This window comes from Thunnus albacares, chromosome 11, assembly GCF_914725855.1.
Source record: "Thunnus albacares chromosome 11, fThuAlb1.1, whole genome shotgun sequence".
In the NCBI taxonomy this organism is placed as follows: domain Eukaryota; kingdom Metazoa; phylum Chordata; class Actinopteri; order Scombriformes; family Scombridae; genus Thunnus; species Thunnus albacares.
In genome coordinates this window covers 580,501-605,889 of record NC_058116.1, presented here as the reverse complement: position 1 = coordinate 605,889, position 25,389 = coordinate 580,501, and the positions used below count along the sequence as shown (strand labels likewise).

Below are 25,389 nucleotides of genomic sequence, written 5' to 3'. Positions count from 1 at the left end.
AATCCACCTTTCAATCACAAAACGGCTAACTAGAACACTCTTAAACTGATGTCAAAGTGAACTAGAATGTTTCTGAAGAAAATGCATGTGAGCTAGAAGCTGTTAGCGGCTGCTGCTCATAGCCGTTGCCACTACCAGTGACTGCCAGCTGTTGCATGCTGCTGCTACCGCTGCAAGCTGCTGCTCCAGCAGCAATTTTTTAAATCTGCAGGTGAAATTGTATGAAATGCTACAGACTTGCTCAGCATCCCCATTTGTACAACTCTATTGGATTTGGTTATCATTGAATAGTAAATGTAAGAGATATGGCAGTTGTAGTAGTAGTATGGTGGTGTTTTACTGATGGCCACAAGGTGGGGGTGCCATGCTTCAATATGTGGTGCACATTTTCATGGAGACCATGTGTACCAAGTTTCATTTTAGTAAAGACAACAGATTGCAGAAATATCATGTTATAAAGTTGCTTTAACGACCCTGTGTGTAGAATTGTATGAAATGTTACACACTTGTGCAGTGTGGCTGTATGCACAACATTCCCAAAATTGGCTGTAATCGAATTTAGTGTTGAAGAGTTACGGCCCGTTTAGTGCATCAGGCCACACCTTCAAAATGTTAGTATTTAGCATCAGATTTTCCTCCTGATGAGGATGGCAGGTTGGCACCTTGCATGGTAGCCCTTGCCATCAGTGTATGAATGTGTGTGTGAATGGGTGAATGTTGGCATGCAATGTAATGGGCCTTGAGTGGTCGGAAGACTAGAAAGGCGCTATATAAGTGCAGTCCATTTACCATTTATCAGACTTTAGTTTCCTTATATATACATTCAAACCATATTTATCATATACCACATAAAACTATATTCATTGTGATTAATAAATAATCACATAATATCAACTGTATCAATAAACACTGCATTAAGCTAATGTCAACTATGACTGCATGTAGGCAGGCACAATTCAAAGATGCAAACTGGTTGCTAAAATAGACCAGGTGTGTAAAGATAGTGAAGTGGAGAACAACGTGCTGCTTATATGTGTGTTCATCCATAACTGGAACTGTGTTAACAGGTATGGTATACGAGAGTTTGTGGTCATCTCCCCTGGAACCAACTGTGAGGCCATCATCAGCGAGTCCAAATGCAATCTCCTTCTCAGCTCCATCTCGATTTCTCTGGCCAACAGTGGCTGGTGAGTCACCTTCATCACTCACTTTCGTCCTAATACAAATGTCTGTTTATAGTATTGGTTTGTTGTTTGTTTGAAAGAATCTGTTTTGTTATGTACTGTATGTAAAACAGTGTTTGCATTGTGATGCATGACAAATTACAGAGAAGTAGTACATTTGCATTTTCTGAAGGAAATTTGTGTGAGTCGGAAACTGTCCTCTGCTGCTGCTGCCAGCTGCTGCTACAGCTGCAAGCTGCAATTTTTAAAATCTTTTAGTGTTATCTAAAGGTGAAATTGTACCACATGCTACAAACTTGTTCAGCAGCCCCATATGTGCACCTCTGCTGAATTTGATTACTATGGAATATTATGACAGTTAACAAGTAGTATGGTGGTGTTTTACTAAAGACCACAAGGTGAGGCTATGGGTGCCATGCCTCAGTATGTCGTCCACATTCTCATTGAGAACTTGTGTACCAAGTTTCATTTTTATTAAAGACAGAATTGCTGAAATATCATGTTTTAACGTTACTTTAGTGCCCCCTCTGTGTAGAATTGTATGAAATGTTACGCACTTGTGCAATCTGACTGTATGCACAACATTCCCAAATCTGGTTGTAATTCAATTTAGTATTGAGGAGCTATGGCCTGTTGCATCAGGCAGTGCCTTCAAAAGTTTGGTAACCAATTACAGACAAACAATTGTGTACCCAAAAACAAACTCATAAGTTTTGTTTGGAGTCATCTAAATATAGTGTATACCAACGTTGGTGAAGATTAGATGAAATATGTGCCAGCTGAAGCAAAAAATGTGTATACCAAAAACCAGAAAAGTTTTCCAGGTGCAAATGGATGTGGCCTATATCAGTCGAATTGGCATCATCCAAGGAACAAATATTGTTTTGCTACACCTCAGGGTTCATGAGTTATTAGCCAAAACCTAAAACACATAATAACTGACCATATGGTGGCACTATAGGTACCACATTTTAATAGTTTAAGCATTTCCCCATAGGACACCTGTCCATGAGGTATGAATACTATAGGACTTTTAGTTTTTTAGAACATTCCTCCCATAGACTTTCCATTATAAATTTTAATACTTTAAAGAAATATAATAAAAAAAAAAGAAAAAGAAAACTAAATTATAAAGAAAACTGAATGATGGCAGTATTGTCCTGAAAACACTTAACATTTTGATATTTTAATGGTTTCTGTAGCTGAAAGTATGCAGAAGTAGTAGGCAACAGAAAAACATAGGGTAGAAAGAGCGACTATAATTGTGTGAGAGCTGCTTGCAGTGTTAATTAAAGAGGCCATATTATACCCCTTTTCCACAAGGTAACACAGTTCCTTGGGGTCTTAATAAAATGTGTCTGACATGTTTTGGTGAAAACACCACAAGGATCATGCGCCACTGCAGCCTCTTCATCCTGTCTAAACAGCCCCGTTCAGAACGGCCAGTCTGACTGTCAATAAACTTAGATTTTGCTGTTATTTAATTGCAATAAACAAATCGAAAGGATGCCAAAATAACTATATCATGATGTTGATTTGTAAAAAGCCCAAATGAATCCCTTGTCAGGTCTGTCCGCAAGACGACAAGCAAACAACTGTTAAAATGCTTGTGTTTTGAATGGAGTTCGGATCGATCAGAGCTATGCTAACATTGTAGCTGCTCCATCCACACTCAAATTAACGTTAAAAACGCTCTAAAGGCATAAATACGGCAGCACCGTATTTATGCCTATGTTTATACATATAGATACCTACCTACTGTGTAACTTGAAAATTAAAGATATCTACATACTTGAAAATTAAATAAACTCGCCGGCATTTAAGATGTTTATTACTGATGACAGCAGCAGAGGTGGTGTGTGACTCTGGTGTTAGCTCCGGCTAGGTTGAGAAGCAAGATTGAAGATAAATCCACTTAATCCCAAAATTTAAAAATTTAGTCCTGCTGCCAGTAAACTGCTCTAGATCAGAACAAAATGGAGTGTTTATTCCTCCAGAAGACAGCAGCAGCAGCACCGCAGGACACTTCAGCTCTGCTACCTGGCTACCTCTCTCCTGCAGAGCTTGCCTTCTGTCGACAAGCAGCGGTTCTGTCCCCCGGTCCAGCCCCGAGATACGGATGAATTTTTCGCCCTTAGCTTAATTTAGCTAGCTTTGCCCCGTGTGATGTCAGATGGATATCAAATCTGAATGGCTTGTTGAATCACATGAGTACAGAACAAGCCAGCCCACACCAAACTGACTGGGTGGTCTTATTTCACAGCTTATATGCGAGTGTGCGGTGGTTATCTAGCAATATCAATACAGTTTTGAATGACCTATTGTACTTACCAAACTAATACCTGAAATCTCAAAATGTGGTAACTTACATTACTAAGAAGAAACACATGCAGTCAGGTGATCACTCATGTTAGAAACAAAGTTCAAGAGAAGAGAAAACGTCAATTAACAGAACGACTTATCTGCTTCAACTTTGATCTACTGTACTTAGTTGTGTGCACACAGTTTCAATGTGCTATGAGAAATTATTAGAGACATTTCATTTTTGTCCAGTTTCAGTTTGACCTCCAAATAAAGTGTTATGGATAATGTAGATAAACTGCTAGTTTGTTTCCAACCTGTCTAATCATCTGCTTGTTTCTTGACCCCTTGGACTTATTTGTAGTGATGCTTCAGTGTTTCCTTCTCAACAAGTACTATGGTGATTATCATAACAGATAGAACCAGAGTCCGAGCCAGAGCCTCAAAGGTAAAATCCGAGTTGTAATTAAATCTGCAAGCAGCATTGAACAGGCCCTTGCACCTTGTGTATGAGCCACAGCAGTTACTGTTAACACAGAGTGACCAACAAACCACCACCTGTGTGGTGGTGAACCCTCTGTGCTGAAGCTAGGGGACAGACTGGAGCCATTTTCATGGGGCAGACAAATAAATCAGAGTTCAGAGGATGATATATGACATTAACTGACATGTGCATCATCAAATAATAATCTGTCAGACAGAACACCACAAAGTAAGTAGGTAGCAAAAACTCTTCAATGGAGTTAAAATGTTTTAAAATTGACATTAGTGTTGTTTTAACTGCCCACTCTATCTAGTGTTGCTGCTTTACATTACACTGTAATACCATACAGGATAAAGTTTTGCTTCATGGTCTGTCAGACTTTTAAAAGGATGTTAGATGTTAGTTTCAGTTTTTAGTTTCAGTTATTATGAAATGCAAAATGCTGATTTCATCTGATGATTCATCTTTAAGTTAAACTGTTGTCTTGGTTTGGCTTTAAGTTTGAGCAAATTAAAATCCCTCAGTCAGTTTTGTTATTTTGTTATATTCCAAACATTGATCTATATTAAGGACCACATAGACGATGTGAGAATTGAGATTTGTGGAGCACTCCAGGAGTGGAATGGTTGCTGCGCATGCCACATGTCCACAAAGCAAGGGACCTTTGTTGCATGTCATACCCATGTCTGTCTTCCCTAGTTTCCTGTCGGCATAATTATCAGAGATCATTCTTAATTATTAAAAATAATAAAATTATTAATATGACTTAATAACGGGGCACCACCCAGAAACCGGGGCTACTAACCAGACAGTGATGTAGTCTCATCAAAGAGTTCATAAGTGAACAAAGGTTTGAGTTCGAGTTCTGACTCTCTCAATCAGCCGCTTTTCACAATATATAAACACAATAATGCGACTCCAAAGTCTGACTGAAACTAAAACAAAGTAGCCTGTAGATGTCTAAATAAGAAAATGTGCCTGAATTTAATTGTTTGTTAAATTCAGGCACATTCATGCTATGAGGAAGAGCTCTGCTCTGCCTGTCTTTCTCTCACTGTGCTGTCTGGCTGCTAAGATGCACAATGTGCTGGATAACACAAGAGAAAATGAGAGCATCATTGTGAAATGGAATGTGACACAATAATTGTTTCATCTTGATTATCTTGTCCTCATAATCGTTGGAAGCCAAAATCATAATTGAAAATTAAATTTGATTTATTGCCCAGCCCTGTTGTGTAGTTTCAGAGGAACCCAGCATGTTTGGAAAACCTGCCACTGGATATAATCGGTATCTAAGAGATATAGCTAACGTATTGAATTTTTCATAGTAATGGCTGCTCCTTTTTATCTTGTGCATTCAGCCAGGTGCCCATGTTCGTGCAGATCCAGCAGAAGTGGAGGCGGATGTACGCTGGAGAGTGCCAGGGACCAGGTGTGCGCACTGAATTTGAGATGGTCCACCTCCGCAAGGTTCCAAGCCAGTACAACCACCTGTCTGGCTTGCTTGACATCTTCAAGTCTAAGACAGTAAGTGCTATGGGATAATACACACAGAAAAAATGGACTTAATGGAATAAATTTGATCTATCATACAGCTTTAACTTGGACACATGCTCAATTCGCCTTTCACTAGAGGGCATTTTTAATTTGTGTTCCTGCCTCCAGGGGTTATGTATGAATGGACAAGGATTTCCTCTTTTTAAGTTAATGTTATATAATTTTTCTGTACTGGTGGTTGTGGTTTAAATGAACTGTGGTGCCTGCTTGATTTGGTTCACTTAGGCTGGTCTAAAAACTATCAGGGGACATTATGGACACTAATTCATGCAAGTGTCGACCAAACAACAGAACTGAGACAAGAAAAGACTGAGAAATGGAAGCTCTTGGTTTGCACCACAAACTGACCACTCCCAGTAGAGTTTTTCCATTGCTCCGGGTCCGTCTGCTTTAGCAACGCTGAACCAAGCCAACCCACAATGAAATCAGTCTCCACTACAGCCTCACATCAGGGGATAACGGTTATGAGCCGTGCTGCTGCAGTCCCGTTCACTGACAGGGCCCACTGCGGACAACCTGTCACACCTCTGTGTGTTAAGCTCTTAGCATTTTTGTAGCGTCAAGCTGATTTTTTTTTTTTTTTTTTTGTGGTTTGAAGTTTAGCTTCTCTTGTTTGTTCCTGTTTGTACTTGCAGATATCTGCCTTATTTTACTGTATCATAATCGCTTTCAGCCATATTGGAACTGTGTTAAGTTACTGCTGATGAAAGCCCAGCATTTCCTGTTTGTGCTGCTTCATATCAAAAGCTTTTAAATGACAGAATAATGGAAGACTTTTATTGTGAGGAATTAATAGGAAATGAAATTTGTTTATAACTGAATTAGCAGAGCTTCATTAGTGGCACAATTTTACAATAAAAACTGGTCGACAAAATAAGAAATGGAGATATTTGGCGCTATTTGTTCAGTGGATCAGCTAGAAATAATTCCAGGGGGAATAGTACAATCAGAAACAGCCACAGTGAGATGTTTGATGAAGAGCTGCAGAAAACAGACTCTTACTGCATTTTCTGCAAATCAGCCCACCTCCAGCAGGTAAACAACTTCTTTACCTTGCTGTGTCATGTAATGGAAAATTACATGCATGGTGACTCAGCCTAAGTGCTCCCAGCATGTCTCAGTGTGACTACCCCAAAAACAATTGAAAAATGCCATGAGTTTGCTTAGAGGCAAACCTGTACCAAGCATAATCACAAATCTATCTTGTTTCATGAATAGAATCTGATATTGTTTGTTTTATAGGCCCTCTCCTCCCTCTCAGACGAGTCAGTCAGAGAAAAGTCGACTTTTGAGTAATCTTAAGCTAATTTTATCTTATCACTGTCACAGGATGTCATTTGTAGAAAGTAGAGATACAAAACATGAGCATGTCATGCTGCTGATAGTGAGGAACTCATCTAATTGTTAACCTGGGTGAACTGAGTCTGGCGCAATTATTTAATTCAATTCTATATATTTCTGCGCAAATATTTCCAGCTGTTGCATTTCTCATGTACAAAACTGACATGAGTGCAGACCTTAACACAGATATTTTTTGCACACATTTCCCTTGGAAAGTGGTAAACAATTTGCATGTGTAAAAATCTGAATCGGCTTTATTGGCCAAGAATGTTTGAACACACAAGGAATTTGACTGGGGTTTCCGGTGGTTCTCATTGTAGTCCATACAAATGTACCAGAAGATACACATAAAACATCTTTTAATATTTAGTGGACAGTCCTTTGTGGTCAATGACTGGCTGAAATGTTGGAGCCATAGACATCAGAAGACACCCTCCATCTTCCCTGGTGATGCTCTCCCAGACCATCACTGCTGCCACCCTCAGCTCTTACTTGTTGTGGGGGGGCTGAGCAAAAGTCGGTAGACTCAGCAGCTACATATACATGGCTACATATATCTCTGTTCTCTGTTTCTCTGTTTAGTGTCTTCAGGTTAGGCTAGCCCATTGTTGCTAACTTCAGAGCTAACCCCCTTCACTTTTCCAGCACTTGGGGTAACAACAGATGTGACTTTAGCATTTTTTAACTGACACACTGTAGTCTTCACTGTGCATTTACTGCCTGACTGACAAGCTAACATTTTCCACCACTCACATTCACCATCACTTTTCTGCCGCTCGCTCTTTTGCTCAACCACTCACCCACCCACTACACACAAATATTCTGCTCTGCCCTGTTCCTTAAAAGGAGCTACGCTACCAACAGTTTCCCATTGACTCCTTGTGACCTATGAATTGGGGCATTGTCATCCTGGGAGACCACCAGGATAGAAATGTTTCATCATAGGGGCCGCTGTGGCTCAGGAGGTAGAGCATGTCGTCCACTAATCGGAAGATCGGTGGTTCGATACTCGGCTCCTGTCCTTGACAAGATACGGAACCCCAATGGTTAGTTTCCTCTGATGGGCAGGTTGGGACCTTGCATGGTAGCCCCTGTACCCATTCAGCGTATGAATGTTTATGAATGTGTGAATGTGACTTGTGATGTAAAAAAAACGCTTTGAGTGGGTTTGCAGTGACCCTTCCCTCTAAGGGGAAGGTTCATTTAATTCTCACAACCACTGATGCCAACTTAACAATTTTGTTGCTAGATTTAGCAACGGTTCAGACTCCCCTGCCGACTTTTTTTTTTCAAAAAGCACCTATCAACATATTTAGCTACTTTTAAAACAGACAACTTTTGAAGAGTGACTCAAACGCAAAAACGATTTTGTCTGTCACACGCTCAACAAGTGCATGGAAGTGATGAAAAGTGACAGTTTCTCTGTCAAACACGGTCTCTCCGCCTAGCTGAAAAAGTGCATAGAAGAAGTGGTGACATGTTGTGACACCCGTCTGAGGTGAGTGTCTCTCCCCTAGCTGTGCATCAGCCAAGCAGCTGCTAGTGTGCAGTAAGTAAACTGTTAAGTAAAAGATAAGTTATTGCTAAGCTTTTTGTTCTTGTACCTTCAGTTGGATGTTGTTCTGTTCTCTGTGCAGAATGATGTATGTGCAGAGTTTGTTTACACATTCACCTGCTGAAGGAGGAAAGGTTCTCTGAGCTTATTGAAAGTCCAGTTTTAAGGGGTGGGCCTACGAGCATGATTTGTGACATCACAAATACTTTGTAGCCAATCCTGGTCAAGTATTCAACAACACAAGTGTGATGTAGAAACTTGAAGTCTCAAGTGTACATACACTGAGAATGGACTTTAAATTGAAGGAGGAGACATCTTCTGTGAAATAATTCAACTTTTGAAATGAAATATATTTACATATTTATAGACTGGAATTTTTAATTAGGAGTACGAGTAGATGCCATTTCAAGGATTTTAACATGCTAATTATGTTTTTTTGTGTAGAAAAACCAAATCAATGAAAAAAGGTAACCCCAATCCCAAAAAATGTAATGACAACGCATCGATCCTACTTGGATCTTTGTCAGGTCAAAATGTTTGACACTTTTGGGGTTCAGTATTTTGCCCAAGGACATTACGACATGCAGACTGGAGGAGTCGGGAATCGCACCGCCGATCTTCCAGTTAGTGGACCACCTCCACCATTAGTGGAGCCACAGCAGCCCCTAATAATAGTAATAATAATAATAATAATAATAATAATAATGATGAATGTGTTGTGTTTATATTAATTTTACAAATAAAAATATGTGATAATAAATGAATACATATAAACAAACAAATTTCAAGTCATATTTTTCACTGAGATGGCCAGTCAATTTGAGTAATGTCATTGTGTTCGCTACATAATGACGCAATTTTATGTCAGTATATAATGACATCATCATGTGATGACATTACACCATCATTTAGCAACTTTTAGCAACAGAACGACTGTTTGTAGCAACTTCCCCCGAAAACTGGTTGGCAACACTGCTCACAACATACCACTTTTTTTAGGGGGAGAAGGGGGTCGTCACGGGTTGACCACAGTTGACCCTGCCAACAAGCAGGACGGCAGCAGCGCAGCTCATCGCGGCTATTCCCTTCTGTGAAGCATGTTTCATTGCAGGTTGGCTCAGCACGGTGTAGCTAAAGCTGACCAACCTGGGCTAATGAAAAGACCCTATAAAAATCCAGGTTTAGTTCCTGGATGTAAGGGCTAAAGAGTAATGTCTGTAACTAAAACATATTTTAAGTGTAAATGGTACAGTAACAGTGGCATGCAGAGAACATATTAACCAGACTTTTCTGTTTTTTTTCTCCTCAGGGCTGCACCCTATCCCCTCTACCTCCAGTCAATATTGCCATCCGTTTTACCTATATTCTCCAGGACTGGCAGCAGTATTCATGGCCACAGCAGCCCCCAGGTAGGCACATGCAGAACAGAGTGATGTAGTTACACCTATTACCAAATTATCTCCATGATCACATAGTGTCACTTCCACAAGAACAGGGCTGTCAGGATAACAAAGTTCAAAATAAGTACAATACAATTTAACAGCTAAAAATATCACTGTAATAGTAATATTGTGAAATAATTATTTTACTGCACTGATCATTAAATGTCACTGCTTGTCGGAGCTCAATGTTATAACTGCACTTCAGTAAACTGACATTTTGAATTGCAACCCTATACTTGAAAACACATAGGGCACAATTGAAATGTGGATCATGCAGGCCATGATTGGATGGTTGGCATGCACAAGGTGCTCTGTATGAAATACTGTTGTAGGAATTTGTGAACTCATAGATTTTAGATTTTAAGGGGGTAATTATGAATTATTATTGTGTACAACTCAAATATGAAATTATTTGTCCAGTGACATAACTCATATTGGAGTATGTATAATAATAGGGGAAATAGTCTGTGTTGGCCACACAAGAGGTCAATTAGAATTATGATTGTTATTGATCACAGTTATGATTTTTTGAGGGCAAGTGACTGAGATGCAAAGCACAACAAAAGACGAACAAGAGAAACACCTCTCAGCTTTCGTTGTGGTCATGGGTGTGGTGAAGAGAAAACTTCTTCAAGGTTATTCTACATAAACAGCTGGTATCATTCCACAGCACCACATCATTTTTTTAACCTGTCCTGCTGGAGATGAGGCTAAACTCTGTCTTCAGCTTTGCATTGAGCATTGTGTAGTCCCCCCCAAAGTATTGCTCAGTGCACCTTCAAATGCTATTTTGTACCGTTCAAACTTGTTCCCCTGCAGCAGGGTGGCACAAGTTGGTTTGTGAAGGACAAGTGTTCCCTGCTGTGGCCCAGTATGGGACAGAAAAAGAATCAAAACAAAAATAATCTATAGATGACATTTCACCTACATCCCTCGTTGTGCACAGTTTTCCAAGTTCTCTTAAATAGTTCTCTTAATTATCAAGGTGCACTTTCAGCACTCCCTAAAGGGATGCGGCAAAATCCACCAACCCATGGAATATCCCGGCCTTATCAGAGCAATCACTCTTGTCACGGCCGTGCAAAGCCAGCTCAAAGGTGCAACGAAATTTCACACAGTCTATTATTCTGTACAGAAAGTGTTGATTTTTTGTCACCTCTTCAATGCCAGTCCTGTAGCCTTCATCTAGCTGTTAGTCATTACTAAACTCCTCATCTCGTCATCTTGCTTACTGTACACACTCATTTGGTACGTATTCACACCGAAATTAACCAAATGCAGTTTGAAAACACATTTTTAATAAATTTTGCCGTGACTACAAGGCACAGAGTACGAATGAACATTTTTATTTCAAAATAAATAATTTATCTTTCACATGTTTTAATAACTTTTCTTCTCTGTATAATTCAAAGGGCCCCAGCGCCCTGCAGTAACCAGCTGTCACTGACTTGAAAATTATTATTGTTTTTTCTTTTACCTTTATTTATTCAGGGGAATTTCACTGAGAGCTGTTGGTACTGGTAGGAGTATGTGTGGTTATTAGTAATAATTCATGATTATCTGATAATTATGAATAATGAAATCAAGAGATTATTAATATCAATCAATAATTCAGGCACCAACTGTTTATCAGGGTAGTCTCACACAGGAAGGCACCAATATGTTGGATCTGTGAGGAGCACAGTTGGTTATTAGCAATCATTAATAATTATCAGAGATAATTACTAATTATTAAACTAAAAAAATTATTAATATGAATTAACAATTACAGGGCACCACCTGGAAACCGGGACCAATAATGAAACAAGGTAGTCTCATAAAAGAGTTCACCTAGAATGTTCATATCTGAGTGATATCAACATTCACAGGTGAACACAGAAGGGTTGAATTCGAGCTCTGACTCCTTCAATCAGCCACTTTTAACAATATATAAAACACAATAATGACAAAAGGAACTTCTTTTTGAAGATATAACAGTATTTATTAAACTTAGCAAAATTAACACAAATGCTTCATTCAATAAACTAAATTTATTATTATTAATATTCTAAAATCTAATTCTACCAAAGCAAACACAAACAGCTATGTACAGGGTTGAACACATGCAGGTGTTTTGTTTTGCTTTTTTGTTTTGTTTTGTCTTGTTTTGTTTGTTTTTGTTTTTGTGTTATACTTTACACTTTGTGTGTTATTGTGCTATGGACCCTCCATGACTTGTGTCCTTAATGAACTTTGAATTTGAATTGAAATGCATAATTTACATATCTCAGTCAGAACTCTTCAGTAACTAAATATAAGGGATCCTCATCAAAAATATTTGTTTATGATATGCGATTCTGTTAAAAAAGAAGTATTGGCTGATATATTGTTGTCTGAGTTTTAAATAACTTTTTAAACCCCTAAATATTGAAATTTGCATCTGCCATAAAAATCAGTCTGACTCTAATAAGTAGAGAGGTCCACGTAATAATAATCAATAGAAAACTTTTTTCCTATGTATACAAACAATGGAGAGTCTTTGAAATGTTTCAGATAGTTTAGGGTCCAATTTTGATACTGCATGTGTCATATCATGTGTATTCTGCATTCAGAGTCATTCTTTGTAGGTAGATAGATAGATAGATAGATAGATAGATAGATAGATAGATAGATAGATAGATAGATAGATTTATTTGACAAAATTTAAAACATATGATAGGCTGATCACAAAGACAGACTCCATATAAGATTTTTTTGTAGGTGACAACATAGTACATGCATTTTACACTAATGACACTCAAAATGTCTGAAAATACATATTTATTGCGCATTATGTGCACATGGTACAAAAGTGACAAAGGCAATGTCTCCCTTTTCAGCCAGTGAACTTTGTTGCTTGTTCAAAGCAGTAAATCTGTTGTTAAATGTGGCCTAACACCGATGCTGGAGACTATTGAGACAACAGATTTACTGCTTTGCAATGCAGCTGTTTTCATATTGTATTGCTTTTGTATTCTTTGTATTTTATTGTTTTTATTTTTTCTTCCTGACAGACTTTGACACACTCCTTGGTGGTGAGGTAGGAGGCGTGGAATTTGGGAAGCTTCCTTTTGGAGCCTGTGAGGAGCCAATCAGGTAAAGGCATTGTAACTGATGGTACATTCTAGTAATTTGCAAAATACCTCAAACAAAACTGAAATTGCAGTGTTTTCATTGGGCTTTGATAAGGTTTCAGTTTCCACACTTTGTGCAGCAGATATTACAACATAATCACATATACACTGTCTATCTTAGTGCAAAACAGAATCAATTATTTTGTGTCTGTTTTTGGCTGTTGTAGTGAACTTCATCTTGCAACCACTTGGCCTCACCTGACAGAAGGCATAGTCGTGGATAATGATGTTTACAGGTGAGAGTGTCCTAGAATGTTCCTCTGGACTGTATCTGACCACCACTGCAATAACGCTCTGCTTTCATGCTGTTCATCCAAAGATTTCATATTGTTTACAAGGAGAATTTTAAACTAAAATGTGCACCTTAAAGTTGATGGAGAATGAAAAAAAAACTTTTTACACTGTTTATTTTTGGCAGTTCTGTAGCTGTTAGGCCTGTCCCAAACTCAGGAAAATGTTAATTGACTCATTATCACTAATTTTGCATGATAAATGAACACTGCAATGGCCAGTGTTTGATGACCAATCAACAATCATATTATTTGATTTTAACTGTATTTGCATAAATCAGTATTGTCACAGTTTTAATCATTGGCTGCTAGTGACACTGACTAAAGCCAATTTGCAGAATGAGACAAACTAGAAGGAGAAGAAACACAACGATAATAACTATGGTGGATGGTTTCATGGGATTGTTTTTCTCTTCATTGTTGACTTTGATAGCTTGTTCAGAAACAAGCTGAAACTCCTGCTTTGGAGGGATGTCGTTTTTGCTTGAAAACGGCATTTTAGAATTTAGCTTGCTTAATATAGATGTAGTTGAAAGGAGCTTCAAACTTTAGACAACAACCCATGTTAGCTTTCTAATTATTGTCCCCTATCTATATGGAAGGACACGTCTTGTGGTGCACCTCAGCTTGCTGAATGAGTGATCAAACAAACATCCGCTGTAGAATACGTGCGCCGCTGACGCCACTTAGCAGGCTAGTAGGGCTGTCGTCTCCTGGTTCGACTGGTCGATTAGTTGGTCAATATGCTTTTGTGTGACCAAATTCTCATTGGTTGAATAATCGCTGTTTTAATTTCATGAGGAGAGGAGTGCTACATCAATAGCGTTCCAAGATAAATCCATTATTTCCTGCGGTGGGAGGGACAGACTAACAAATTTTCTGTGACAACGGGGGTGTATTCAAAACACGTTTTCCAATTCGCCCAACTTAATGGAGCCTGGTAGGTCTAACTGTACTCAACATTTACTGAACGTACTGAGCATTTACTGAATCAGTGTTTCTCCTAACAATTAAACTAATCAATTAGTTGAAGATTATGTACGATTTCACTCAACCAAGATTTTCTTTGGTGTACTACAGCCCTACAGGCTAGACAGCTAATTAGTAAGTCAGCTGTAGGACATAAGAGCATAAAAACCTACCTGTTATATTTCGTATAGGCTTCACCCTCTAAGAGCTGTTGCTGTTGGGTTTATCCCTGCACGCAGTTGTAAAGATTTTCTTCTGTGCCTCTGTACAGTTGCCTCTCTCAGGTCCTCATCTAGTATGTATGGTATATAACACTGTCAAGACCTGAGCTCTGCTGCCACTTTTTCTTCAGTGCCAAGCAGTCAACAAGTGAAGAACAGAATAACATGATGAAGAAGTTTAACGGTGTCCACCTGTACCCCGGCTGCTGGACTGGCTACATTCTCCTGTCAGATCTTCACCTCCGCTGTTGGGCTTGCCTTGGCACTGTGCATGCCGGGCTAGCACTAACCCTGCAGGCCACCTGCCAGTAGGGCTGCTCGATTATGGCTAAAATCATAATCACGATTATTTTGGTCAATATTGAGATCAAGATTATTTATTTAGCCATCAATAGGCAAAAGAGTTCTCTGCTTCAAACCCAGTTGATAACTTACGTGGCTGTGCACATGGTCTCCACCACCATGAGAGCAGAGCTGTCCCCAGCCAGGCTGGAAGCACTAAACTCTCTCCTGTCACGTATTGCTCCCCACAGAGTGGTGATGACGCTATCTGTGATGCATCTGCTGGGCATGATGTCTGCAAGTCACATGGTTGTCCTGTTGGGACTCCTCCACATGAGGAAAATTCAGAGATGGTTCAGCCGCCTGCGTCTCAACCCAATACGGCACGGCAAAGACGTGTGCTGACTATTCCTCTCTCACTGTAGTCAGACCTGGCTTACTGGAAAACCCCCCCATGTTCTGTAGATGGGGGTTCCTCTCGGGAGAGCTAGGCTACATCACACATCAATGTACACGGACACATCTCTCTCTGGCTGAGGAGAAGCGTGCCAATCTCAAGTTGTCGGAGGTTGAAGAAGCCTCTGTCTCTCCTCATAAACTGTCTGGAGTTGTCCACAGCCCTGAAAGTGTTAAAACACACTGCTCCGCTGCTGACAAACAGACATTAGTGAGAACAGACAACATGACAGCAACAGTGTACACTCAGCTTGGTTTCTGGAAATAGCCAGGAGCCTCCTGCTGTGGTCTCACAAACACCTGCACTCTATCAAAGTGGTGTACATCCCGGGAATACAGAACCGTGCAGCAGACTTGATGTCTCACAGGGGTCCCTCCTACAATAAGTCCCACATGTTGTGGGACAGATTTGGGAAAGCAGAGGTGGATCTGTTTGCCTCATGAGAGATCGTGCAATGTGCACTGTGGTGAGAGAAGGAGTGGATGCCTTCTCTCACCAGCCGTGGCCCAGAGGTCCCTTTTTATGCATTACCCTGATTCCTTGCTTCTTAGTGCTCATTCAGGAGGAACATCTAGCAGTTATTCTGATGGCCCCAGAACACACGAGCACAGTTCCCACCCATGGTGCAGCTGCTGGCAGGGAAGACATGGCAGCTAACACGGCACAGAGACTCACTATCACGGCTGGATGTTGCGATCCTCCACCTCCTGGTGATAGGCCAGTGGCTGTTGGCTTGGAACCTGAATGGGAGCACCTGGAAAGGTTAGGCCTGCCCCCTGCAGTGGTATGCACTATCCATGGGGTGAGAACTCCTTCTACTAAAGCCTGTTACGATAGATGATGTTAGATAGATGGTTCGCTATTCTGTGCTGGTGCATGGAGAGAGGCTCAGACCCGATGTCATGTCCTCTGCCCCTTGTGTTGACTTATCTCCAGACATTGGTAGATAAGGAACTGGCTCCGTCAACGATTAAGTTATATGCCGCAGCCATCTCATGCTGTCACAGAGGCTTCAGTTAGAGACTTCTGTTTTGCGCATCCTTTGGTTAAGCACTTTCTGAAAGGAGTCAGATGACAGAGACCTGGTGTGCGCTCTTTTGCACCTCAGTGGGATTAACCCTGGTGCTGCACACTCTGGGAAAACACCAGTTCAAGCTGATACCCAAAATCTGCCTGGTGCACGCCCTGTCTTATTATCTTTTGTGCACAGCTAACATCAGACAGATGCAACAACTGTTTGTCCCCTACAGAGGACACTCACAAGGTGAGTCCCTGTGAAAGCAGCATCTGTCTCACTGGCTGTGTGGTGCTATTACACACGCCTACATTGCAGTGGGGGCAGAGCCTCCGCCGGGCATCTGTGCTCACTCCACGAGAGCCTTATCCTCATCCACAGCGCTCCTCAGAGAGATGGTGGTGGCGGACATCTGCTCAGCAGCATCTTGGGCCTCTCCATGCCCATTCTTCCATTTCTATCTGTGCAATGTATCTGAGTCCTGAGTCCTCCCTTACTTCCTCAGTTTTAAGCATGCTAGACAGCCAATGACGTATTGTCAGATCTGGCACTTTTATGCAGGTGCCAAGAGGTGCTCCTCAAATCCCATCATGGATTAGTGAGCTGATGAGGACCATTACATTGTGTAATTAACATCCCACTTTCCTGCAGCAGGTGGTGTGTGGTGTGAAGGGAGTGTAATTTTCACTCTGTTTTTCCACACAGGGCCTGACATGATAAATGACCATGACACAGCCTGTACCTCCCTGCCTTATTATGCTTCGCACTTATGGGGTTGTAAACTGGTGTTTTTTATCTGCTTGTAAACCTTGGTGTCACAGTGGGGAATTGACTACATCAGCTTCGCCCTTAATTCAATAGTGACAGCCCTTAGAGGGCGAAGCCTGTACGTTATAGAATGTTAGTTATGTATAATAACTCCAGACTCTGTGAGTATAGGCATAGCCCTCTAAGACCAAGGTCCCCCTGCTCTGTTGGCATTAGCTGAGGAAAATGCTGACTTTTGGGAGCAGAGCTCAGTTCTTGATGATGTTGTATACCATAGATAGGGACCTAAGAGGCAACTGTACAGTGTACAGTGGTGCAAAAGAAAATCTTCATGACTGCACAGTCAATCTAGATGCTAAATGTTTTGTGTTATGCTATTCTTCCTAACCACTGCAGACAATGTCCTTTGCTTGATAAGTACATTTACCAGTTTGTTTATTTTGTGCCTCAGTGCCCCTGCAGGCTCAGGCAGAAATGTGGAAAACAACAGGTTATATGATTTAATCATATGTGCTCTCTTTGTGCCCCGGCAGTGACCTTGACCCTCTCCAAGCTCCTCACTGGTCAGTCCGAGTCAGGACAGTTGAAAACCCTCAGTGTTTACTGGGTAAGATGAATCCCTTGGTTTCCAGTGGGCAACGCAATTTATGTGCCTATAAAACATGAAAAAGCCAAGGAGATGATACTGTTTCACCTGCTTTCACCACTGTTATTGAAACTAGTGCAGTGATCTGCCTTACCCTGCCTTCTTTCAAGAGATTGAAATATTCCAGAAACTGGGGAAAATGCACTGCGAACAAGTGAGATTATCTCAACTCAATCAGATATTTCTTTCTTTTAGATTTTGTTTCATTAATGTAGAATTTTTAGTCAATACAATATAAAAACTATTTGAGAAGCCTTAGTACCCTGCTGGTTTCAAGTTCAGCTGGTCTCTGACTAATCCTGACTGAATCCTACAGAATAACTCTTAAATAGTACTGCTTACTGACAATGACAGGTTTTATATTTGAATGATGGCATGAAGCAAAACCTTTTTCTCAGTGGTTTAATATGCTTGTTGATTTTTGTTTAGTTTCTTGTAACAGTATGCAACAGGTTCCATCATTCTGAAGATGGAGAGCTCCAATCCCTACATCATCCACAGTATCCACAGCAAGAGCAAATGGCGTGCTAAAGACAACAGCTTTCAACACAGTGGACAAAATGGCCTTGACCTGTGCTAAAGCCTCCTAACACACTTTAGACCACACCCAATTACACGCTGTTATTTTTAACGATGGCAGGTCTTAAATTTTGAGATAATGCCAAGGCTCATGATCACATTGACACCAAGGATGTTGTTCACTAGGTGCCATCTTGTCTATTTTTCCCCTTGGGTTGGTGCTGTGCAAAACACATTGCTGTGTGGAAAGGTGTTACAGGTGTTACATGGTGTTTGTGCATACACCAATTACATTACTTGCCCACTGCCCCCACTGTCGTTGCTTTTTTTTAATAAAACCCATTTAGTTTATTGTCATGTATCAGTGCCCACGCTCATCAAATAAAAAATATTATATAATTTGTAAAATATTAAGTGTGTTATCAATAATAAGTTGGATGATGGACGGTACAATTATAAACTAAAAGTGTCTGCTCTGTGACCATCTGCAGCAGCAGCAGCAGAGTCTCCCACTCTCTGTCTGCCCGGCGCACGTTCTCTCTCTTTGTCTCTCGACTACTGTAAAATAGGCCCTTGCCATTGGTATTTTGCCATTGTCATCTTTCATCTTTCATCTTCTTTTAAGTGTTCAATAAACCAACAATCAGACTGGCCACACTGGAGTGATGGAGTGAAGTTGGGTGTCAATCTAAAGCAGCTGCTGAATAGAGTAGGGGTTAAGACATGGGTTCAAATCCCAGTTGGGGCATTAATAAACTGGCAAAGTAATAGCAAAATGAAATGGACAATGAGACAGTCATGTCTGAAACAGATTCCACCCCCTGGCCCATGCAGAGCCCCATTCAGCATGGGCAGCAGTCACCACTGTTGCTGGTGAGTGGGGATTCCTGTTAGCTAAGGTGATGTGGAGAGCATCAAGACCTGCCTATGCATCAAACCATGGATTCCCCAAATCAGCAAGACTGTTTGCCAGTGATTTTTCCTCAGGACCTGCATTCTCAACCTCTCTAGTCTCTTCCTTTTCCTGTGCTGCTTTCTTGGCTGGTTCAAGTTTTACCACACGGAGGGAAAACCTTGTCTCGAATAGTCTTGTTCTAGGTCTTGACTTCAGGCCTCCCACTTGTCTCTGCTTAGCGTCATCTAGAATAACCTTTGTGTCGGCTCCGTCTTTTCCCATCACCAGGTCAATACTATGAAAAGGGAGGTCCTGCACTTCCATAATATCTATATATCCTGGCACCAGTTCATATCATTTGTCAATTTTGTAGATCATTTCATTTTCATTTGCCAATTCCTTGCACACCTTCAAACCATCCAGTAAAACCGGAAGTCACTATGTGTCATCACAAGCTGTCTACATGGAAACAGGGTCAGTGGCATGAAAACTGAACCAAGAACAGGACTTAGGAGAGCAAAGCAGGAAAATACACACAAAAGCGGTGAAACAGTCCAATAAATGGAAATCAGCTTCTTTATACAATAATTACAAGATAAATTATTACATGATGGCTTAAATTTTGGTTTTCATTTACAAAATTCTTTTTTATATTTCATGTTCATGACTTTGATAATACAGTTACAGAATTTATTATTTTTACTTTACGCCATTTTGCTAGTTTCACCTGACAATTCCACATTGGGGTGTACTTGGCAGACTCACTCTCACTCTCTTCTCTTTATCCTTTGGTGTCTGATAGGCTCATATTAGACAAGACCGGCATTTTTGAGGTTTAACAACCAATCAATAGGACAAATGACAACCTGTGACTGTGACATTTTAAATAACTTAAAATCATTGATGTTTGATATTGCTTTGCTGAAAAGCATCACAAGGGAAATGTTACTGTTGATGCATATTGCCCTAACAGAGCCAACACTTGTATGTTATTGCGTGCTCTCAGTGTGACAGTGCCTGTCTGTTGATAACAAAACTTTTAAGACAAACAATTAATTCAGTAATTTTCTGTTAGTTGGGTCTTTAGCTGTGCAGTATAATGTGTAAAAAATGTTATTATAAGGATTTGGCCCATTATCTTTTCATGCAGGTGACTTTCTGACAGAGTTCTTTAAGCTCTGTTGTAGGAAGGAGTCTATAGAAGAAGTTCTGGGAAGAGGATTGGCTGAAGAGGAAGGCAAAGGTCAGGTTACTGGATGTACTGGAATTAATGACACTGCAGTGTCACTTAACACACTGTATTCCAAAGCATGATTGTTTCCATAGAACTGCCTCTAACTTCTCAGTAAATCCAAATGCAGATGTTCAGAGATCTGATACATAATTAATACAGTATAAAATATTAAATGGTGAAAATATGTGCTGTTTTTTTTTTCTGCAGAAAATAGTGACATCAGCTCTGCCTTATCCAAGCTGACAGAGCCAGCGGCAACAGTGCCGATCTCCAAACTCTCCGTGTCCAATATGGTACATAGTGCCCGAAAGCACATCCGACGCCACAGACGCATTGATGAGTCACCTCTCAGCTCTGATATACTCAATTCCATCCTTCTGGTAAGGCTTATTTGTGCTCCCTGTTTTACAAGGTTTCCTCACAGAAAACAACATGATGATGGAAACTGCCGGTGAAAACGCATTCTTTGCAGAGATAGAGAGACCTATGAGATTTGTGTCAATCCAAGGAGAAATTTTTATAGGGGGGGTTAGCAGTATAACTGGACGCAGCAGTGCAATGTGTGTGAGGCCCACTGGTTGAGAATGGCTTGGTGGGCATTAGAGTTCCATCTAGTGGGCCGCGGAGGCAGTGGCAGTGCCAAATGGCTAGATTTATTATTTTTAATTAAAAATAGGTAATTTACAAAGCTAGTTATTTTCATATCTAAATGTGCGTAAGAATTTACATAGATAAAAAACATCAAATTAAAATGCATAATTTCAATGACCAGTTATGTTTGAATATCACCGTACCAATCATGAGTCACATCAGCAGGTAGAGACAAACCTGTTTTGTCACTGTTAACGATCACTCATATAAACAATTCTTCTGCTCACAGTGTCACTGGAGAGTGGCATTAACTGAATTTTGGTTGCAGCTGCCTCCCCTAGTAACTCTCGGCACATATCCACAGAGCAAGGCAAATTAAGCTCTTCTGCAATGTTAATGGGTTTGTTGCTACGAGCTACAAAAGTAGCAACCATATAGCTAGCTTTCAAAGTGGCTTTTGACTGAGTTGTTAATGTTGTGATGACGTTCCTGAAGCCCATCCTTCTTTCTTAGGAAATATTATTTTGGCTTTCCAACACATCCCGGGTGCTTTGTGTTTAAATGTCTCTGGAGTTTTGATGGTTTTTGCACTTCATTTGACACAATTTCACCACGTTCAACACACTGTGCTTTTGGCTCAGCATCACTACCTGCCATTATTAATCCATATTGAATTTATTCAGGGTCATATTTCCTCACCACACACTTTGGAGCTTTTACTGGCACAGGGTTGTCTCCCACATCACCTCACTGCATCCGCGGGAACGTGCTGAGCATTACACTGATGTTAACTTTTGTGCAAAACTGGCCTACCTATCAGATATATTTGAACAGTTGAATCAGCTCAATATGTCAATGCAAGGCAGAAACTGCAGTAGCAGTGTTTTTTGTTCCGGGACAAAATTGAGATCTTCAAGAAAAAACATATTCTTTGGAACAGAAGGAGGAATAATTTGACATGTTTTCACTCCTAAGTGAAACTTTGGAAGCCTCTCCTTTTGTGAACATATCCAGTGCTATAACTGCCATTTGGGGTGCCCCTGGTACCGGAACAAAAAATCCTAGCTCTTCTACAGCTTGGATTGGCATGAAACTCTCCTGGTTGAATCATCAATATAAATAAATGTATAATTGAAATGCATATTAGTACTTACTATAAGTGTTAATATGATTTTCTTCTTGCATGTCTCAGTATCTCTTCCCAGATGCTGCTGTGGAGAAGTCGTCAGAGAATAGCAAGAGTAAAACCGCACAGTCAAATGCCTGTGGGAAGACCGAGCAAGATAAAAACTGTGACTACGTATGTTTTTGCCTTTACCACTTGCACACTGTTGAGTTTATCTATTTGGGGTGCCAGCCAGGTGACATCTAATAATAATAATGATAAAGACGTTATTGTACAGCACTTTTCATGCAAAGATACAGCTCAGTGTGCTTTACAAAACAGCCCTAAAAATTACAATAAAACTTTATTTTATTGGGTTACAATAAAATTAGTACAATAAGAACAGATATAAAGAAAAATAACCGTGTTATTAGCTGTTTATACCACTGCATTAATCCAGCACTTTTTCACCAGTGTGGCCAGAAACGTTGAATACAAGGCCACTAGAGTTAATGCACCCATGGGATCAGTGACATGGGGTCTAGTAACATGGGGTCAGGATGCCACTGTGCATTCCCATCTGATGGTTGCATTCCTTGTGGTCAGTCACAAAAGTGAGCTTTTCAAGCTCTATTTGATTTCTATTCTGAATTTAAGTTTTCTGATATATATGTTTATCCATTGTTCACTCTGCTTTCTATCTCCCTGTGTCCAGAACCTTTTTCTCCAGCTGAAGTCAGCACCCAGTGACAGTCTGACCTACCGACTGGCTTTGTGTGTGTGTCTGGTCAACTTCTACCATGGTGGGCTGCGGGCTGTTGCCCACCTCTGGCAGGAGTTTGTCCTAGAGTTGCGCTACCGCTGGGAAAACAACTTCCTTATCTACGGGTGGGTACAAGACATACCTGGGCCACTCTTACTGTGTGCTAAGACAGAACGCAAAGCCAATTTAGATGAGGCATGATTACATAAAGATGCAATGTGTCAATGAAAAGAGGTCAGTAGATGTGAAATTGACCAGGGAGCAGCTAAGTGATGCAAAGAAGTGGAGGGAAATAACTAGAATTTCTGGTAAGTTGTGAGTTCAGTTAGTAGCTGAACTGAATACAAACACACTGAAACACTTCCACAGACACAGTTGGTGCATCCATTGCTAGCTAGCTTACAACTAACATACAGTTGGTACATTGCACTGTTGGGGCAAAAAACACAAATGAACCAGTGGTCACACTCGTGCAAATAATGTGAGGCAAAAGTTCACTTTGTGAATTTCATGTCATGACACATGGCCAAAATAATTGTGATTCAAGATATTATCCCGATAATATCGATAAATTAAAACTCTTTTATTCTACTCTATTTTTATTGCAACACATCTTTTTTTAGTGAACATCCTATTTAGTGAAAAACAATAAATCAATCTTATATGCATATATATGCATATATATTAGTACTGTGCAAAAGTTTTAGGCACTAAAAGTAAAGTGAGAATGCTACAAAAATATTGCTATAAATTGTTTTAATTTATCAATTAACTTCTTACAAAGTTGAGTTAACAGCAGAAACCTAAATGAAATCAATATTTGCTGTGAGCAGCTTTGCCCTTAAAACAGCAGCATTTCTCCTCGGTACACTTTCACACAGTGTTTCATGGTAACTTGCAGGTAGGTTGTTGTAACCATCCTGGAGAAAGAATGTTCCTCTGTGGATTTATTATTTAGGCCATCTCAGGTCCTTCTTCATGTAATCCCAGATTGACTCCATGATGTTGAGATCAGGGCTCTGTGGGGGCCAAACCATACCATCTATTGCAGGACTCATCATTCTTGTTGCTGAAAATAGCTCTTTATGACTCTAGCTGTATGCTTGGTGTCACTGTCATGTCATGAATAAATTTGGGACAGATCAGACACCTCCCTGATGTTATTGCATAATGGATAAGAATCTAAACATGTAGTGTGCCTAAAACTTTTGCACAGTACTATATATATATATATATATATATATATATATATATATATATATATATATATATATATATATATATATATATATATATATATATATATATAGTACTGTGCAAAAGTTTATATATATATATATATATATATATACTTTGGCGCAAGAGACTGGGGGTTCGAATCCCGGCCAGGGCGGGGTAACACATATCCAGTGTGGACCCTTAGGCAAGGTCCTTGATGCTGCTGGCCTACCTCAGTAAGAGTGAAACCGCGAATTCGAGAGTCATACTGGCTCGGACATCGCTGGGTCAACAAGGTCCCCGTCAGGTGTTGGGGAACCACGACACCCTGATGAGAACTGGGCTACTGAAACAAGACATAGATGGAGTAGGGCAGAGAATAGGGATCTTTTGGAACGCGACTATACAAGTAACCCTAATGAGAACGACTATATACAGAGGTTGTGGGATATATGGATGCTTCAAAACCCAACATCTAAGCTGACAAAGAAACAGCTACTAGCTCAGTGTTCCAACATCCGCAAACGGCAAGTGCTATCACAAGTAGAGATTGATGAGGTACAACGAACATGCTACGGCAAGGGGGAGCCAGGACGACAGGTCAGAGGGGAGATATCATCATCCTCCCCACACTCCGAGATTGGGTACCAAGCCCCAACAAGCTATAGGCATAGCACCATAAATATGATGCAACATTTTTAGATCAGCATCTAGAAAAGCATTGCCACAGCTGTCCAGCTAGCGGCACAACAAATACCTTGTCCTGTAGTACAGGAACAAAACCCTAATTTTTGTGATATTGGCACATCTTGATTTTCTTGACTCAGTGTAGACTTAATTTAAACATTTCATCACCACCATTTTTGAGTATTCAAAGCACAGTTTGATAAAATAATCTGCCCCAGTTGAAGCAGTTCAAGAAGTAGTTGATGTAGTTGCTCAATTTATTAGTACTGTCATATTGACTCATGTCCACCTTATCTTCTCCATTTGCTTCCTGATCTGCAGACTGGCTGGTGGGCCTCCTGATCTTCGCTGTTGTCTCCTGCACCAGAAACTCCAGGTAGCTATTGATACTAAAACACAAAGAGTGTGTGTTTTAGCCATACAAAATATCAAATGATTGATTTGCACTGCGCTGGAGTTAGCTCAAAGCTAATTTGCATCCGTAGTCCCCCACAATCAAAACATACAAAAACACAACAACAAACAGTACAAAGCAAAAAAAACACACAGAACACACAGTACAAAATACAAAGCTACACACAACAGCACATCACATACACCCACAATGTCAATTAGAGATTAAAAATGTAAACTTGTCAAATTAAAAGCAAGACTACCTGTGCTAATGAGAAGACCATAGATGGAGTTTAGACTCAGTGGTCACACAGCTGATT

General features: G+C 40.2%; 1 protein-coding gene across 2 annotated transcripts in view; it reads left to right on the top strand.

Moving 5' to 3' along the window:
• Window positions 1-25,389, top strand: part of rab3gap1 (RAB3 GTPase activating protein subunit 1) — a 70,292-nt gene that overhangs the window by 9,651 nt on the left and 35,252 nt on the right. For both annotated transcript variants that reach the window (XM_044365292.1, XM_044365291.1), the window contains exons 6-16: window positions 1,068-1,187; window positions 5,331-5,496; window positions 9,732-9,831; window positions 12,897-12,978; window positions 13,184-13,252; window positions 17,552-17,625; window positions 20,229-20,321; window positions 20,520-20,692; window positions 22,096-22,203; window positions 22,724-22,896; window positions 24,998-25,052. In XM_044365292.1, the coding sequence (XP_044221227.1) occupies window positions 1,068-1,187; window positions 5,331-5,496; window positions 9,732-9,831; window positions 12,897-12,978; window positions 13,184-13,252; window positions 17,552-17,625; window positions 20,229-20,321; window positions 20,520-20,692; window positions 22,096-22,203; window positions 22,724-22,896; window positions 24,998-25,052 (1,213 nt within the window). The remainder of the gene's footprint in view (window positions 1-1,067; window positions 1,188-5,330; window positions 5,497-9,731; window positions 9,832-12,896; window positions 12,979-13,183; window positions 13,253-17,551; window positions 17,626-20,228; window positions 20,322-20,519; window positions 20,693-22,095; window positions 22,204-22,723; window positions 22,897-24,997; window positions 25,053-25,389) is intronic.